General features: G+C 41.1%; 1 protein-coding gene across 3 annotated transcripts; it reads right to left on the reverse strand.

The window, feature by feature from the left end:
* Nucleotides 1-5,671: 5,671 nt before the first annotated feature.
* asns (asparagine synthetase) lies at nt 5,672-19,371 on the reverse strand. Of its 3 annotated transcripts, none has more exons than XM_008421236.3 (12): nt 19,239-19,371; nt 16,726-16,981; nt 13,974-14,211; nt 13,702-13,887; nt 13,530-13,631; nt 11,864-11,991; nt 11,603-11,729; nt 9,513-9,619; nt 7,799-7,899; nt 7,306-7,387; nt 7,065-7,220; nt 5,672-6,243 (listed from the first exon to the last, which is right to left on the reverse strand). In XM_008421236.3, exons 2-12 carry the CDS (start codon nt 16,972-16,974, stop codon nt 6,034-6,036), a joined length of 1,686 nt encoding a protein of 561 aa, XP_008419458.1. In that variant the 5' UTR covers nt 16,975-16,981; nt 19,239-19,371; the 3' UTR covers nt 5,672-6,033. The 3 variants fall into 3 exon arrangements, with proteins under 3 accessions (XP_008419458.1, XP_008419457.1, XP_008419459.3); XM_008421235.3 differs by lacking the exon at nt 19,239-19,371 and adding an exon at nt 18,657-18,780; XM_008421237.3 differs by lacking the exon at nt 19,239-19,371 and having other exon boundaries at nt 16,803-16,942.

The following is a 19,371-nucleotide window of genomic DNA, read 5'->3' on the forward strand; positions in this document are numbered from 1 at the left end:
CTTTCAAGTTGTGTGATTTTTATATTTTAGTGGGAGGAGAATGTGAGCGTGGGCTGGGCGAACTCTGGTGGCAATCAGTGGTACTGCACAAGCTACAAATGAAAATCCAACAAGGCATTATGAACATAAACGCAATAATACCACCCATCAGCTAAGTTTCACAATTATATCTATAATTGTTACAAGCTATATTAAAATTCAAATATTAAACAGAAAGGTAAAAAATCTCTTTTGTTACCATGTGTTAGTAATTTGTGAATTGAAGTCGTTTAGTTAAGGTTTAATTGAAATAACTGACATTTCTAAATTAATTATATTTTCAAACTGAATAAAAATATTTCATGAACTCAAATATTCTGTCAAGTCCTGACATAAATTTCTTATCTATTATAATAGAAATAATTAAATGAATCTAGTTAACACGTAATCATCATCTTCACTGGTGAAAAGATTAAATGTTTTCAGTAGCATCACATTCTTTGTATAGGATTGTAGATTGAACTTTATATAAGTCCATGTGATGACATAAATAAATAGATTTAGATCAGGCGCGATACCAGCCTCCTTTATACTCATAACAAGCTGATATTCTTCTCCTGGGTGTTTCAGTTGCTGCGCTGTGGTGCAACTCAAAGGCTAAAGCACTTCATACCTGGTGGTTGTAAAACACCAATAAGTTATTTATTGATCCTCCGCAAAAAAGAGAAAAACCCGAACAGGGGCCGACAATGTTCCTAGTTTGGATCAGAGGTGGCGCTACAGTTTTTTTCCTTGTCCGTCACAGAAAAAAATAATTTTATTTCCAATTTGTAGTCATCAAACGAAACATTTATTATTTCTCTGCTAGAACGTTTTTGAAATCAGGTAACATTTCACGAAATGATGTGATTAGAAGACGGCAGAACTCTGATCGTTTCCTGATCCCTCAGCGGGAGAAAAACCAGCAGAAGCGGATCAGCTGCTGGACGCTCCAAAGCCTCTGGTCCGTTAAAGCGACCAGATCAGAGGTGATTCTCTGACTGATATTGTTCTTAGTCTGATTAATAATGAGCTCCACGATGTTCTCTGTGCGTAAAGTTGAAACTGTCTGCGCACCAAGTGGTCAGCTGATCACATTCTGGACAGAAACCAGGGAACTGCTCTCTGTTCTCATCAAGACGAGGCTGAGGAGGGAATCTGGCATATTAAGTTTTTACTGGTTTTGTTTTTAAAACACCATTAACTAAGCAGTGTAACTATATATTGTATATTTGGCGTTTGTCATCTCATGTGTGATTAATTGGACGCTCAGCTTCACAAATTCTTCCTGGTCGCATCTTCAGAGAAACCTGCTCTGGTTTATCGACAGTTGGATCTGTCTGATCCAAACCGAACAATTGAACTCTGTGAGATTTTCTTTTCTTTTTTTTAACCCTGTGCGCGGTTCAGGCGTGCGTTTTTGCCAGGATTTTTAATTTTTTAATTTTATTTTTTGCATGGTTTCGCTTCTCCAAAACGGACAGATGTTACGTCTGCCGCACTCCTTCTGAGCATCGCTCTCCTTCTGGGTGCGGGAGGGTCACGTCTTCACCTCCATTTGTTAAAACTGCAGAGCGAGTTAAGTTTAATTCTTCGCAGCGGCGGAGCCGCGTCCGCATTGGTTGTGCAGTGCACTGCGCATGGATCTAATTAATTTCTGCACCTTTATTTATTTCCTCAAAATAAACTGCTGGCTCCTCCGTTTAGACTGTAAATGGATTAAAACAACGTTGCATTCTCTTTAGTTTTCTCTGTTCTGTACTGGAGACTGGAGTTAAAGGCGCCATTTCAACTAAAGGTTTGCAATGAGCTTCCTAACCAAGGTGTCCATAACTCTTCAACACGCTGTCAGCTCCCGGTCAGAAAGATGCATTTAGTTCAGTGTCCATGAGATGATATTCAGAAAGGATTTTTTAAAATTGATTTTAGTTGCTTCTGCTATGAATTGAACTCTTTACGTAAAGTCTGTCATGACTCCAGGTGCACCAGTCAAAGGTGTTAATTATAACCTGTCAAATGACAGAGGGGCTTAAAAAACAACCAAATATTCAGTTTGGTTATTTTTTTTTAAATTATATATATATCCGCCACTGCCTAGTGGTATCTTTATTCCACTACTCTGTCGCCCAGGCGAGTATTACATGTCAGCTGGTTTTAATTGGTTTGATAAATCGTGTCGTGTGTGACAACAGAGCAGGTCCAAAAAGTCTTTTAAAAGTCTGTGAAGACTGAAAGTGGCGCAGTGCGACCCCAGCGTTAATGTGGTGAAATGTACTGCTGGGCACAAAACACTGAAACAACCAGCTGCTGATTTCCTGCTGTCATTCTGCTATACATCTTCAATACATCTTATTTATAACTGTGATTTCGTCCCATTCATCCACACAAGCCACCTTTAGATGTAAATAATTTATTTTCTTATGGATTCTAATGGGGTGATTATCCATGCAGTCACATTCTCAAAGCAGCATACCAGTTAGCAGACTCTGACTTAAAGCTTTCTTTCAGACCAGATTGATTTTGGGCACCATAAAAAAGACTCTAGGTCTTTTATTGAATAGCTCAGCAGGAAGATGGAGTTGGAAACGATGTGCAGCTAGTTTTAGTGGTTTGTGACAGAAAGAGCAACCCGGGGAATGAATGACAAAAACGGGAAGAGCTGGAGGAACAAGGAAAAAGGAATTTAGAAGAATTAACAAGGTGAAAGTGAGGGCAGCTTTGAAGAGGCAGTAGGTCCAGATGCCAGAACTCTGGAGGCATGGAAATGAGTGGAGAGGGCAAAGTCACACACACACAATTCTTGAGAGAGGAGAGAGACCTTTCACTGTATCTTTATTAATCTAAAGGAATCATATGACTGGGAGTCATAAGATACTCTGAACACATTAGGAGGTTGTGACAGGGTGAGGTGTATAAAGCAGGACAGCTGGAAGGTTAGTAAGACCAGCAATTCTCCTCCCTACTAATCACTCTATTAAATATGTCACTCCAGACAGGAGGCGGCACATGTAGCAGGATTTACCAGCAGAGCATGGACTTTGCATCATTCCTTCAACAACTCATGTTGAAGACCATTTTCCTGAGTTAATGGTCTGTAGATCAGGTGGGCTGTTTTATTTCTCCATGATTCCTTTCAAATAATCACACACCCCCAACTATTTCACTGATTCACCTGCAAAAAACTTTGGTTTCTTACATTTCCTGGGATTTTCCCATCAGAACAAGCAGAAATTTGCTGATCAATCTGAACTGCAGTAGCTCTAATAAAATGGACAACACTGGGTTTATATAGTGTTGAAAATGAACCAGTTTCCCATCTTTGTTAAGTCCTGATTACTGCAGAGTGAAACCATCTGTAAAGACTTGAATTTTTAAAGAAATATGAGAGTTTGACTCTTTGTGTGAATTCAGAGAGTGTTCAGCACACTGTGTGCTGCAACCTGGATCAGGAACTTTCAGATGTATTTCAGGTCCAACACACCTGGATGGAAGGCTGAATTACCTGTTCTCCAGAGTCCTGCTAATGACCTTATTATCTGACTCAGGTGTGTTGGAGCAGACACATCTAAACTCTGCAGGATAGCGGCCCTTAGCCCCTACAGCCCGCTGCGGTACACAGCAGCATTCCAGTGTGGGGTAGCCAAATGATCTGGCTCAGCCCATAAAAAGGACACCCATGCCCCCTGTTGTCAATTCTTGGAACATCAGCTGCTTTCAAAACAATCCTATTTAAATTAAAACCTTTCTTCCTTGGCTCGGCTGGTAAATTGGGGCCTGTTTGGATCCATGGCTGCAGAAAGATGTGCTAAATCCCATCTGCACACACTTGAGAACTGTTCAGAAAGTTGACCTGATTGAGTAAAATCAATGTCCCTCTTGAAAATGAGATCTAGATCTCAACCTGGTTAAATAAAGGAAATTTAAAAAAATTATACACTGCAGAGAGCTGACTCATGAGCTTTGAAAGACCTACTCAAGGTAGAGAACAAGGAGGCCATTGCTTAGTAAAAGAAATCTGTAAAATTCAAGTTATAAAATATAAATAAGACAAATATAAGAAGTAAAGAAAAACATTACCTGAGTCACATATCTGAAAAGAGATGGAGAGAAGTCCAAGCGTTTCTATCTTTTCTCAAAATCACTGGTAAACAACCAAAACATTGTCTGGGGTTTTTCATCTGTTTTAGTGTCATGTTGATGAGCTGAATCCAAAACTCACATTGGTTTTGCTCAATCAGGTCAACTTTCTGAACTATGGAGCAACATCAGCATCAAAATGCAGGACTTGTTCTCACATCTGGATCAGTTTCCTGAGAATCTGATCAATGAGTGATGAGCAGGAGGAGAGATTCCACCAGGACAGAAAAGAGACGGAGAGTTTTACACAATGAAGACGTGATGTTCAATTCACATTATCAGTGTTTATTATTTAATTTATAGAAATCCAAGTTTGTAACATTCAATTAATAAAAATTTGGATAACTTTTAATTCCCTCCTAAAACCTTTCTTGGATGAGAAATATTAACAGAAATGAACTTATAATGTCACAAAAATGTAATCAGTTTAGTCAGAAGATCAGATTTCTGTAAAATCAAAGTAGAATAAAAGCCTGACTTGATTAAGAAAAATGTATGTAATTTTTGGATTCAGTGGTAATAATCCCAATATTCAATTGAAACACATACACAACTTCCAAAAAATAATTGTTTTGTAACCCAGTGATATCCCAAAAAAACTGATGTTCCTTTAGCCATGCTGAACGGAACGGAGAGCTCAAGCAAATCAGCTTTTCTGAGTTTGTTGTATATTTTAAAGTAACATAGACATTGTGTATTTCTGATGAGGAAATATGAGAAAACATTTCAAATGGAGCACGTAATTTTATCTCACTTTACATTTTGATTCTCTCAAAGATCCTTAACCATCTGTTAAGTTTACTAACTTCTTCACTTATTCTCAAAATATATATTTTTACAGATAGTTTAGATTGTTCGCACTCTCTCGATTTACCGGTCAATCTCCGTTCCCACCCTCATCTGTGGTCATGAGATTTGGGTCATGACCGAAAGAACGAGATCACGGATACAAGCGGCTGAAATGGGTTTCCTCCGCAGGGTGGCTGGGCTCTCCCTTAGAGAGAGAAGCTCGGTCAACCAGGAGGGACTCAGAGTAGAGCCGCTGCTCCTCCACGTCGAGAGGAGCCAGTTGAGGTGGCTCGGGCATCAGGATGCCTCCTGGACGCCTCCCTGGTGAGGTGTTCCGAGCATGTCCCACCGGGAGGAGGCCTCGGGGAAGACCAGGACACACTGGAGGGACTATGTCTCTCGGCTGGCCTGGAAACGCCTTGGGATTCCCCAGGAGGAGCTGGAACAAGTTGTTGGTTGCTGCTACCCCTGCGACGATGGATGGATGGATGGATGGATGGATGGATGGATGGATGGATGGATGGATGGATGGATGGATGGATGGATGGATGGATGGATGGATGGATGGATGGATGGATGGATGGATGGATGGATGGATGGATGGATGGATGGATGGATGGATGGATGTGTTTAGATTGTTTTATATTTCTTAAGCTTTTGAAGCAACTTGTGGGGAGAAATGCTCAGCATGACAAAGAACTAGAGCCTGACAGAGGACCCTGAGGCGTTTCATGGAGTTTGCTTTTTATTTATCGGACCTCCTGTGGTGATCATCAGACAAACCGAACGCTGCAGAGCTGCCAAGAGCTCCACACCAACAGAGGGCGAGTCGGATGCGTCTAGGTTCAGATGGATTAACGGAGACCACCACGCTGTTCCTCAGAGCGCTAGCAACAAATTGTAGAAAAATAAAATCTGAAGGCTGAAGCTGTCTTAGAGCTTCTACACAGGATCATGGGCTGCTTATACAGCTGTGGACTGAAGGCAGAGACAATGTGGAGTCCCAAAGTCAGCTCAGTTTCCAGCTGACCTCTGACAGCCATAACAGCCTGACATCTTCGTAGGCAGAAACACAGACGCTCCGGCCAATCACTGGTGTTTGTCAGGCTTGTAGATGGACAGGGTCCGCGCTGACGGGTCAGTGGCGCTGATCCAACAAGGCATCCAGTAATGGGACAGCCACTGGGCCCGGCCTGGGAAGAACTTCTCAAACACCTGTCTGTAGTAGTAGGCCTCTTTGGTCCTGGGGGGGTTGTGTGGGAAAGTCTGCTCAGCCTTCTCCATCTGGCTGTCATTGACCTGGGGAGAACACCAGACCGGTTAGAGTATGGGCCGGCCACAGGTTCAGAAACTACTTCCTGTTGAGGATTCACTCGCCTCGCAGGCAGAGGATGAGCCTGTTAAATGCTGCTGTAGCTCATATATTATCAGGTTTCTACAGTTGTGCTTGGTGGCTGTGGGCAGGACCAATATCCTGTAGTGGTCTGTATTACAGGCCTGCTACAGAAGCCTCTGACTGAAGATAGCATGTTGCAATATTGCTGTCTCTAGAAGAAGAATGTTTGATGTTTTTCACTTTATGAGGCATCCTCCTATGTAGGAACAATCTCCAGGGTTTCTATAACAATCCCCCAAACACAGCGGTGTCCAAAGTGGGTCCTGGAGGTCCGGCATCCTGCATGTTTTAGTTCTCTCCCTGGTTTAACACACCTGAATCAAATGATGGCGTGTTAGAAGGCCTAAGAAGAATAATGACATGCTGAAAAGGTTGTTACTACCACCAGGGAGAGAACTAAAACATGCAGGATGCCGGCCCTCCAGGACCCACTGTGGACACCCCTACCCAAACAGAACCAGCCATTTTAGAACATGTTTACTTGACAAGAGCGGCCACAGAGCAGACAGAACGTAGTGACTAAAGCAGGGATTGGTCCAACTAACACAAATCATAGCAGATTTTATCTTGTGAAAATGATGAGAAATGTAAGACAGCAGTGAGTTTAGCAAACATTTCCTTTTCCAGACCATTTAAAAATGATGCTGGTGATGTGAAGTGAATCCTGATGCTGTTCATTAGCTTTAGCCTGGTTCACTGTTGGCGTTGCTAGATCCACACGTACCACAGAGTCCAGATGTTCCTGCAGGTAGTTGTACCAGGACTTCTTCTCAGACATCATACCATCACTGAAGGCTTCCTTCCGTCTCCACAGGATCTCATCAGGAATCAAGTTCAGGCCTTTGAAAGAGTCCCTGAGGAGGTGTTTCTCCACTCCGTCCTGCACACACAGGTCAAGCAGCTTCATCAATGCAGCAGCAGAGTGATTGTTCTGCTACACAGAACGGAACATCTGAGGAGCTGACCTTAGGAGTTCTCATCTCCTCAGGAAGGGAAAGGTAGTAGGCTGTGAATCTGTGGTCCAAGAAAGGCACTCTGAGCTCCAAGCTGAAAAAACAGATGTGTTACTATTAACTGTTTTCATTCAACTAGTTAGAATGACATGCTAATTACATGCTTTTCATGCATGTGGACTGGAGTCCCATGAAGAAGTCAGCTGATAAAGAAGAATTATTCCATTTTATACTAGACAGGCCAAAAGAGACAGATTGATATTTACAGCATTTTTATAACAACTGAAGGTAGCATAGTGTGCCTGGAAAAAACATAATACTGTCCCTTTAAGCACATCCCCTTATTCTTTTTGCCCAGAACTGCAGAGTGTTTGATGGAGACGACTATAACCAGCTGTTGCTACACTGATTGGATGCTATGTTCAGTTAGCATAAAGTCAGCTCATTGTTTATCTAAATGGTTCCAGTGTGGAGTTGTAGCCGGTGGGGGTGTGGCAGGTCTTACCCGTGTGCGGCGGTGGTCCGATCAGCACGAAGAACATCGAACAGGTAGAGCTCCTTTAAGAGGCGGACGCTGTCCTCTGCTCCTGCTTTGGCACTTGGAGCCTGGAGGTGGAAAAAGTCCAGTTAGCAAAGACTGAGCTGAATTTGACATCCTCTCTTCACAGCTCTGCTAGTTACATTGGCTATAAAAACTATTCACCCCCTTGGATGCTTTAACCTTTTATTAGCAATTTTTAGGCCATCATGACAACAAAATCTGACTTTTTGGAGAAAACCCCCCCAAAAACATTTAATGCCAGAGTAAAACTGATTTCTAAGAAAATAATGGAGAAAACGTAATTGAATAGTATAAGTCAGAGGATGGATAAAAAAAAAACTCTAAAGTCCAGAACATCTCCTGGAGTTCAGTTAAATCATCAAGACACGAAAAAAGTGGTTCATGTGTAAATCTGCTTTGATCAGGTTTTCCTCCCAACCTGAGGACCAGTCTACATGAAGGAGACTAGTGAGAGAGGACACCAGGTTGCCATGACTACGCTGAAGAAGCTCCAAGCTGTAGCAGCTGAGATGGAGAAACTCTGCAGACGACCGTTGGTTCTTCACCAGTCAGAGCTTTATGGGAGAGAGGCGATGAGGACGTCACTGATGAGGAAAACTCACATCAAGGCTGGACTAGAGTTTGTTTACCTAAAGGCCTGTGGGAAGAGACTCCAAGGTCAGGAGGAAGAAACTTCTCTGGTCTGATGAGATTTTTTTTATTAAGGTGCTGTTTGTAGAGGACAACAACACTGCACATCACCACAAACACAACAACCCTGCAGTGAAATATGATGGTGGCAGCATCATGCTGTGGTGATGCTTCTGAGCAGCAGATCCTGAAGGGTTTGGGAAGGTCAAAGGTCAAACGAATGCTGGGAAATCAAACAGTTAGGTTCCATCTTCCGGAGAGCTTCGGCTTCAGAGAACATTTATCATCCAGCAGGACAACGAACCGAAGCTTCCAGCTAAAGATACACAAAGACGGTCTGAAAACAACAAAGGGGAGGTTCTGGAGTGGCCTAGTCAAAGTCCAGACCTGTTCACAGCTGACCTGACAGAGCTGGAGGAGTTCAGCAGGAAGAATGGAGGAAAAGTGCAGCGTCCAGATGAGCAGAATGACTGAGAGCGATCCACACAGACTCCCTGCTGGGACGGAGCCAGAGGGGCAAATACCAAATACTGACTGGAAGGAGGGAATATTTATACAGTCACTTATTTTATGGTATTTCTTTTTCTTTAACCATCATTATTTTTGTACAAGTTAATTTTCACTTTGATGTCAGAAAGTCTTTTCTGTATTTCTTTTTGTCAAAAATAGTCACATTTTGTTGATCATGATTCATTTGTAAAAGCAATAAAAGGGTAAAACATAAAGGCGGTGAATACTTTTTATAAATACTGGAGATTCAAACAGTAAATAAAAATACGACAACTGAGTCACTAATAATACTTCTGGTTACAACATAACATGACTCTGGACTGGATTGTGATGATTTCTATTCAGTGGAACTGAAGTGACTGCTACTTTAGTACAAACATCAATCACAAGTTAAGCATATCTGAGCTGAATGATGAACTTCGCCTGAGACACTTCAGAAATCTCAACATGCAGTTGTTAGGCAGAGGAGCAGAGCTGGAGGCTGATGGTGTAACGGGCAGCTTCCTGGAGAACCTACCTTGTGGAAGTAAAGGTAACCCTGAGTCAGCTCATCAGAGCCCTCTCCAGAGAAGATCACCACGCTGTCCGTCTTCTCCCTGATGTACTTCGATACCAAGTACATCCCTGCAGCGGAGGAAACAGAACCTTAATCTTAGCAAGTTTTCTTTTACTGCTGTTTGAAGGCATTCATGGAAAAGTCATTATTACAATATGACATTAAGGAGTGGTTGGACAGCAGCAGCCAGCACCCTGTCCGTCGCCCTCTGACCTCACTGACCTCACCACGTCTCACTGGATTTAAGGTTAATTCAAAAAAGTCGCTCGGGTGGAAAGAGGAATGTGGTGATTGTGAGCACATTAATGTCACATCAGTAAACTTTCCAGGCTGCAGAAATGTACAGCCACAAGTTATTTTATTAGCAGTTTGGGTGTTGATTCCCCTGCAAACAGAAACCGACTTCAGGTTGATCTGTAGCAGCTTTTTGACTCATTTCTATTGAGTAGAGATGTGCCAATCAGGTTTTTTCCTGCCGATTCCAATTCCTATCACCCATGAGGGCCGATCACCGATACCGATCACATAATTATTATTTTTTTTATCATAAACACTACCGGTTACACCATGTGGAAAAAGGAACAATAAATTCACCTTAATTTAGACAAAAACTTGTTTTTAATAACTTTTTCCAAGAAGAAAACTAAACTGGCATTGTGCAAATTGTACTGCTATTGATAATACTATCTTTAACAGACTGATAACATATGAAGGCTCTAAAGAGGCTAAATAATAATAAGAGTCAAAATAAAACCTCTCAACATTGCCAAAGCCAAAGAAATTCAAGTATAGAACTTAACATTCAAAGGCAAATACAGGTTCCATTACAATAAACAATCCTGAGTTACTGAATGAAAACTTCCTGATAGCATGGCGGCTAGCTGATTACTGCTAGTTCTGATTGGCTGTTTCTGACTGAGCGGAGCAATTACGCAGAGCAGAGAGGAGATCGATTATTTTTTTTAGAGATTATCTGTCTCATGTTAGGACAGCGAAAGTTTTAATACGTATGTAAAATGTATTTTTTTAGATTAGATGCTGCAGCTTTAAACAGAGGTTCGGTGTGAGAGTCACTACCAGGTGGAGCAGAAGCGGCGCTCCGTCTGTGAAATATTACTACCTGTAGCGTAGCAGCGGTTCAACAGCGAGAGCAGAACCAACGCCTTACACCGCAGCTCGAAGATTTAAATAATTTTGCGGGTTATTTGTTTAGCTTTCTGACCATCATGCTAATCCGGGTGAGTGTTTATAGCTGTGCGCTGCTTTACCTGCTATCTGATCCTCCATATGTCGATTTTACTGCAGTGAGCCTCGATGTAGCCAAACTCCGTCAAGTATGGCATTGTTTTGATGCCATATTAGATTCGTCGTGTTGATGCATTTTGACCTGCTTCACCTCATATGCTTCAATTTTCCGCCGCAACACGCAAACGTTCTCATTCACTCAGTGCGTTATAGTTCCACATCACAAGAGGAGACCAGCTGCACAGGCAGGCTGAGAAATGAGATGCACGTGATCGGTTTGTATGATCGGCGATCACCGATCATACACTTTTCCACGGAAATCGGCCGATTATGATCGGTGGCCGATCGATCGGCACACGTCCTGTCATTGAGGAATGACAAGACGTGCAAAAATCGGAACAAATAACATCTTGACCTTTTTGAACACACATTGCATATTTATTTATAGAATAATATATATATACGGCTTTGGAAAAAAATAAGAGTCCAGTGCACTGAACCCCATTGAAAACTTCCTGGTTATTCCACCATAGATTTCTGAACTCTTCCTGAGTTAAAACATCAATATTGACCTTTCTAAATGAATATGAACTTGTTTTCTATGTATTATTTGAGGTCTGAAAGCAATGCATCTTTTTTTGTTATTTTGACCATTTCTCATTTAATGCCAATATATACTATGTTTTTGCTTGGAATTTCAGAGACATGTTGTCAGTAGTTCATAGAATAAAAGATCGATGTTCATTTTAGTCTGACAGCTGTTGGTTAAAGTCGGGAGGTTCTGTCTGCTGCCAGTCATCACTCACCAACAGAGGCTCGGACAGTGGTGATGTCATAGGTCTCCAGGTGGAAGATGACATCCTCCACAGCTTTGACTCCTTCCTCTGCTATGAACTCCACCTTGTGGTGCTCACTGCCGATGTGAGCAGCCACCTGAGAACACACAGGACAAACCAGCGGCTGACTGGAATCATCAGAATTTAAATAGTCAATAATTGGAGAGTACACCAAAGTTTCTTTCATAAATCAACTGCAGATGATTTAAGTAGAAAAATTGCTAAGCTGACCTTTTCAGCAGCCATGACATCAGGACTGTCCTCGGCGCCGATGGAAAACGTCTGAATGGAATATGGCAGCTTCTCCTCTTTGGACAGCTTCAGCAGCATGGCTGCAACCAAACTGGAGTCCAGACCACCTGGCCATCAGACGACACAACAGGAATGACTCCATATCCACCACCATGTTGGATCAATAATGCATTCTCTCAAAGAAAAAAATGGTCAAAAATGGTCAATTTTATTACACCATCAGTACTGAGAAAAGTATTTTCTTACAGATTCTTTCATTTTTGTCGAAATGAAATGCATCTGACTGTAGTCTGAAAACACTACAGTTTCAGGTCATCAATAAATTTGAACACAAGACAAATATTACCCGAGTAAAACAGAAAACCTGTTTTAAAATTAGGATTTTAGTCATTAAAAGGGCAAAAAGCTCCAAGCCACCCCGACACTATATTAAAAATCAATTGCATTGTAAAGCTAGTAGCATTAGCTAATTGTGCCACTCTTAGTTAGCATCAACAGCTACCAGCTATAACTGACCATGAGTGGAGGAATTCTGACCCACTCTGCCAGCATTGCTTTATTTCAGCAACATTTTAGGTATTACTAACTGGTTTAAGGTCAGCATGTCAGTCAGACTAGTCAAGACTTGACAAAACCATTCTGTTTTTGTAACCACTCAGGGGTGGAATTGCTGCTGTGTTTTTGTCCTACTGGAGAACCCAGAATGCCCTGTGCTGTAGTCCACTTCCTGCGTTTGGAGCGCTCTCTGGTTCACTTGGTGTTCATACATACATTCTAACCGCACCAGAGTTCACTTCACCCGAACCCAGACCGACGTTTGTAGGAGAACCAGAGTTAAACTTTTTGGTCCGCATCAGAGTTCGACTACACATTCACACTTTTCCAAATGAACCGGACTTTCTAGACAAGCCACCTGGAGTTGGATTAAAGCGGACTGAACAGGGCTGGTGTGTGGATACACCTTTAGTGTGTTTCACACTGTCAGACATGTTCTATGATGCAGAAGATCAGATCTGATCTGGGTGTGTCTAGTGAGACTGAGTCAGCTTTGGGAAGCATTTTTCCTTCATGGATGAAATAATCATTTAAACTACATTTTTTAATTTACAGTCATATTCAATAAACTAGAACATACATCTTGATGAGTTTCATTTGCCAGGTTAAAAATACCTTTAAGCAGGTATTAAACATACTTTTCATTAAGCCCACATTTCTGTTTGTAAAACTGCATTTTTTTACTGGTCAGATGTAAATATTTTAATTTAAAATGTCATGTTTTCATTAGTTGTAAGCAGAAAATGGTCATCATTAAGAGAAACAAAGGTGTTAAAACACCAGTCTGACTAATCTACGTGTTTCACTTGGTGATGGAGTTACTGAAATAAATGTACTAATGTATAAAACTAGAAAACAATCAAAAGCAGAAGAAAACAAAAGTTTTTTCCCCAGAACTGGCCATCAGGTAGTGTATCTGTGCCTTTAAAACAAATGACGCTTTCAGTGAGACTGGGGGGAAAAAAACAGTTCAAGCAGCAAAAGTGATCATCTCAATAACACTGGCACCGTGTACAGTAAATACAACAAGCATGTTTCATCATGCATGAGATGAATATCACCATTTTCTGATTCAAACAGCAGCAGCTACCTGACAGCAGACAACCGATGCGTCTGTGGGCCATAAGGCGTTTCCTCACAGCATTTTCAAACAGAGTTCTGATGTTACGTTTCACCGTTTCCTCACCAAAATCTGGAACAACACATTGGTTTGATTATAGATAGTATGACAGAAGCTGAACCCGGTAGAGGAAGTTTCTCACCTGAAGACAGTCCCTCCACCGTGTCGTACAAGGCGTGAGCCGGCTCTCTGGTACAGCAGTGAAACTGCTCAAACTGAATCGACTGAACTTTGCCGTTCAACTTCAAGTCAAAGACCTCAAAGTAGCCGGGGAGGAAGGGAACGATGCTGGCAGCGGTTTCCATGGAGTGGGTGATTTCTACAAGGCCTATAATCAGAAGAACAAGTTAACTCGTGTTCAACGAGACAACCTCACCAGTTAGTTCGGGTAGCTGTTCTAAGCTAACCCAGGACCTTTGGCCTCTGAGCAGACTGCAAGGAAGCCATCGTCGGTGAGGAACTTAAAGAGCGGCCGGACGCCATACGTGTCTCTCCCCAGGTACACCTTTCTATTGGCTGTGTCCAGCAGGATGAAAGCAAACACTCCATCCAGAAGAGAAGCCATCTTTTGGATCCCAAAGCGGCTGTACAGATGAAGCAGAACCTCACCGTCTACTTTAGTCTGATAATCAAAGTCAAACTTTGTCTTCAGCTGAAAGGACAAAAAAGTGGCAGTTTATGATTTACCCCACCGAAACCATCTGCAACCGATAAATCAGTGATTCTTGAGAATAGGGACAAAACAGGTCCTTTGGATAAAGCACAAAATTTGAATAAAATATACACAAAATATTTTTTCACATATCTGACTAAACTAACCTGGGTCATGTGAGCACAACAATGTATATTTTCCTGGTATTTGCTGAATATTTTTTTATTTTAAACATTGTAGTCGGTGGATGATGCCTGTAAAAGCCCTTGTCCAGGAGCAGAACTCAATACATTATAATAGTTTAAAATAATGAAAGAAATACTAAAATTATATATTATGACAATTAAGTACAAGTATTCATATAAATAATTATAACGGTATCAATAAATTGAATTAAACATCATTTTTATATATTTTCCAACTCCATTGAAATTTGTCCCTAGTTTTTGTCAACACCGTCAGAAATGAAAAGAATGTAAAAAAAATCTGGCATTATTGGGGGGCACCAGAACTTCTGAGGACCCCATGACCGCTTCCTTTCTCTTTCTTTGCTGAGAGAGCTAGCTAGCTCTGGTTAGCTTATGTTGTTCTTTAGTTTTTTTCTTCTTTTTATTCCTAAGTTGTTTGTCACAACCATGATGTGTCAACACCATAACTGACAATTTACAAAATTTTGATGAAATTTTGTGAAATAAAAACTTAATTTTGGCATAATATAAAGATTTCATGGACCTGATGAGCTACAATATGGCCTCCTTCAGAATAACATCATATAAATTGAGGTAGTTTGGCATTTCGTCAACTCCGTCAGATGTCAACTCCATCAGAGTTTTTGTGACTCTTTCAGTGAAATTGTTGTCAAATCTCACTTAAATGTGCAATTAATTCATTTTAATGTATTTTACATAAATTGCATTACTTCACATGTATTAAGTTTTTCATTTTACTCACTAGTTTGTCACCACCTTCAGTTCTGTGTCAACTCCGTCATGCAGTGTCAACTCAGTCAGATGGACTTTTTGTTGTTTTTTGTTTTAAATAATATTTATTTTGTTTCTTGAGAAGCATTTGTCTGTAAAATGAGTAAAAATATCACTAATAGGGTCATTAAAAATGATTTTTTTACTTATTTTTGTCAGATGGTGATGACAACGTTCTAGGTCAAGTCGATTAAAAATGTAATTTAAAAAAAAAATTTTGCGACTGGGAGCCTGTACCTTAGCATCTTTGCATTTCCAAAACATTATTTGTCATATTTGCATACATAAGGTTGAGAAATAACACAAAAAAATTATGGGAAAATTAAAACCCATTTTGTCCCTATTCTCAAGAATCACTGATATATAAAAGCATACAAATACCAGAAGTATAACTTTAAAGACATTTCATTCTTAGCAAGTCAGCAGACCAGTCTGGGTCCATTAGCTTGTTAGACCAAGGCATGAGAATCATTAACCACTACTTTACTGGCTAATGGTGGGGTACTTCACCACTAGCCTGCATACTTCATATGCATACAACACATGTATATGTGTTGGACTGTACAGCTGATTGGTCTTAAAAACTCATTCCAAGTCTCTAGTAATTACACTGGTAAACAACCAAAACATTGTCTGGGGTTTTTCATCTGTTTTAGTGTCATGTTGATGAGCTGAATCCAAAAATCACATTGGTTTTGCTCAATCAGGTCAACTTTCTGAACTATGGAGCAACATCAGCATCAAAATGCAGGACTTGTTCTCACATCTGGATCAGTTTCCTGAGAATCTGATCAATGAGTGATGAGCAGGAGGAGAGATTCCACCAGGACAGAAAAGAGACGGAGAGTTTTACACAATGAAGACGTGATGTTCAATCCACATGTACGTTTATCAGCGTTTATTATTCAATTTACACGTTTATATTTAATTAATAAACTGATAGAAAACATTTTTTTCTCCTAAAACCTTTTTTTGAATAAGAAATGAATTAATAATGTCAGAAAAATGCAACCAGTTTAGTTGCCAGTTTAGACTTGTTCTTCTGATTGTAGGCCTTGTAGAAGATTAAATTCTCTAAAATCAAATTAGAATAAAAACCTGACTTGATTGAGAAAAATGGATGTTATTTTTGGATTCAGTAGTGCCAAATAGTCCTAATTCAGTTGAAAAAAAAAATCAGACAACTTCCAAAACATTGTTTGTTGTAACCCAGTGTTCTTCTTGAACTAATATGAAGACTGCATGAAGCCTGCAGGTCTACAGCTACCGAGTTTCAGAAATATATAAAATAAAGAAATAAATCCTTCTGTGCCTCAGGATGCGCTGGTTTTATGTTCTAATCAGTTTGTTATAGTTCCACCAACAATGACTGTGGTATAATTAGAAGCAATGAAACATAGTAACTACTGAGAGGGAGCATCTGTGGAGGGCAAACTGCTTCAGCAAACTGTGGTCTGTTCTCAGATTCCATTGTGTTGGTTGGTTTGTAATACTTGGTTTTATAAAAGCCAGATCAGTTTCACAGCTGTCTTACTGCTTGGTGGTTGTAAATCTCTCCGTTGTAGCAGAGCCACAAGTAAGGGAACTTCTTGACTCGTAGCGGCTGCATACCATACAGCTGGTCCACAATGGCCAGCCGGTGGAAGCCGAAGCAGCAGTTGGTGAAACCGTTGACATTTTCAAAGCGGAAAGCATCGGGGCCCCGATGAGCAATCTTCATAGCACACGTGCACTGAACCGACAGACACTCATCGCTGCCAAACAAAGCCCAGATGCCACACATCTTCAACCTGTAGAGGAAAGAAGGAAAAACAAGAGGTGCTGGGAAAAGAGATCTTGACTCTTCAACTCTGAGCTGTCCAAAAGGAATCCAACACTGAGGAGGAAGAGTTTCATTAGTTCACATTTTTGAACCCAACAGATGCAAAATAAATCTGTTGAACCACAGACATCTACGCATTTTTTATCAATCTGAAGATTTATATTGATAACACCCATCGATTATCAATATCTGCTTCTCCTGGCTATAGACTAGGGGAAGGTGCCCATCTCCAGCATAGATTGGGCGAGAGGCGGGGCATGTTGAGATTTCATCACCAGAAAACACAACCAGGACAACGTAGAGAGATCAATGAACCCAGCAGTTGTATTTGAACTGTGGGAGGACTTGGAGAGAACCAACGCATGCAAACTCCACGCTGAAAGACCAGAGCTTGGTTGCTGCAACGCAACTGTGCCACCATTTTTAAACACCAACCAACTGCAGTTACTTCTATGCATGTTTTGTGTTCAATAACTATCTATTCATCCATCCATCCATTTTCTTACACCCTTGTCCCTAGTGTGGTCAGGAGGGGTGCCTGTGCCTATCTCCAGCGACCGTTTCGGGCAAGAGGTGGGGTCACCCTGTACAGGATGCCTGACTGTCGCAGGGCTCAATAACAACTAGATAAAGTTAAATGATCTTCTGCTTTTATATGTGAATGAATCTGCACTTCCTTCATGTTGGATTTAAAACTACTGCTGCCTCCATCAAAAGAAGATACAGTATGGTTTCTCCTTCCAGGCTTCCATGAAAGAATCACAAAAGGTGAAAACTGGAATCAGCAGATCAGATCAGATCAGATCACAAAGGAAAGTGGAAACCAGTTTCAACCAGCAGAAGTCTGGTTGACCTCACACAGCTCCAGATGTTGGGCTGTCAGAGCGCTGAGGATGCTGGGCTGTCTGTGTGCATGGTGTCATGTTCTGCATCTCCTTGTTGCCCTGGTAACTGGTCCAGGGTGTGCCCCCGCCCCTCACTCAGTGCTGCAACCCAGCAGGTTCAGCAGGTACTGGAGACCGGTGGCTGGATGGATCATTTTCAAGTTGGTTATGAAAAACTGAGGAGAGACTATTAATTAACATAATTTTTAATATAATTAATTAATATAATTTTTATATCTTCACACTCTGAAACTCCACCTGGTTCTCCTGTCTTCCCTGATCTGCTCCTCTCATAATAAAATAGTTTCGTTTATTTAAAAATTTAAACCAGTTAATACATATTTCAATAAACTAAATGAAGATCTCACCAGAGCTTCTTCACCTTTCTTCAACATCATTGTAGCACTGCTGTTCTCCTAAATATCTAAATAATATAATATAATATAATATAATATAATATAATATAATATAATATAATATAATATAATATAAATATATGCTAAGTGGTCCAGTACGATCAGGTGTTGCTCACTTTAAATAATAAAAAGGCTAATTTTGCTGCTGTTTCAGTCTCATTCTAAATCAGTGACTAGACTAGCTAACTTTTAAACAAAGTTAGTAGTAAAATTTTGGACATGTGACTATTCCAGAATTAAAACGGCTTAACCAAAAAGATTTAGTTCTATATATAAAAGTAAACTGACAAAAGATGTTATAAACGAGCGATATTCATGGCAACATTCCTGACAGACAGTTTACCTCATTTAAACGGAGTTTCTCTGACTCGTCTGCTGCTGCCTTTACTCTGAGCCGTTCAGAGGGGGGAGGGGGAGGAAGCGCTCTGCTGAATGCGCTGTTGTGCGCCTTCAAAATAAAAGCATGCGAGTGGAAGATTTTAAAATTCTTCGCAACTGCGGTGAAATTTTTGGGGGCACGAATGTGACTCTCTACAATATTGGGGGGGACATGTCCCCCCGTACCCCCCGCTTCCTACGCCTATGGTTCCACTTCATTCTGAAGCTAAATTGTGAGCTACACTTCAGGCTGTGGAGCAGCTGCTCCATGCGGTCCATTCATGAACCCGCTGCTGACCAGCTGCAGCTTTTCATAATGTAGCATCCTGTCTGCCTGCATCACTATCTTTGTTGTCTCGCTGCGGCGGTTTAAACGGCAGCAGGCTCTTTATGTAACGGCTTCAGTTGACACATTCAAAAAACTAAACCTGAAGTCCTGACGCCCCGCTCCAGATCTACATCATGCAGAAGCTACTCATATCGGCTGCAGAGATCCAGCTCAGAGGAATCTCTACATCATTAACAGCAGAGAGGAGAGGAAACATACCGTTGACTTTACCACGATCCAAAACAATCTTCTGACACTTCCTCTCACTGACGGAACAACGACAAGCCGCCGGGCTGCAGCTGCTGCTGAGGCGACAGGAGGCGCACAGGGAGGGCTTTGTGGGTTGACTCTT

This window comes from Poecilia reticulata, chromosome 11 (genome assembly GCF_904066995.2).
Source record: "Poecilia reticulata chromosome 11, P_reticulata-male-v2, whole genome shotgun sequence".
NCBI lineage: Eukaryota > Metazoa > Chordata > Actinopteri > Cyprinodontiformes > Poeciliidae > Poecilia > Poecilia reticulata.

Coding starts and splice junctions, on each gene's coding strand:
- asns (XM_008421235.3), bottom strand. Junction 11,992..13,529: donor CATCGGTTGTCTGCTGTCAG/GTAGCTGCTGCT, acceptor TCTGATGGCCAG/GTGGTCTGGACTCCAGTTTG. Junction 7,900..9,512: donor GTTACCTTTACTTCCACAAG/GTAGGTTCTCCA, acceptor TTCCACCTCCAG/GCTCCAAGTGCCAAAGCAGG.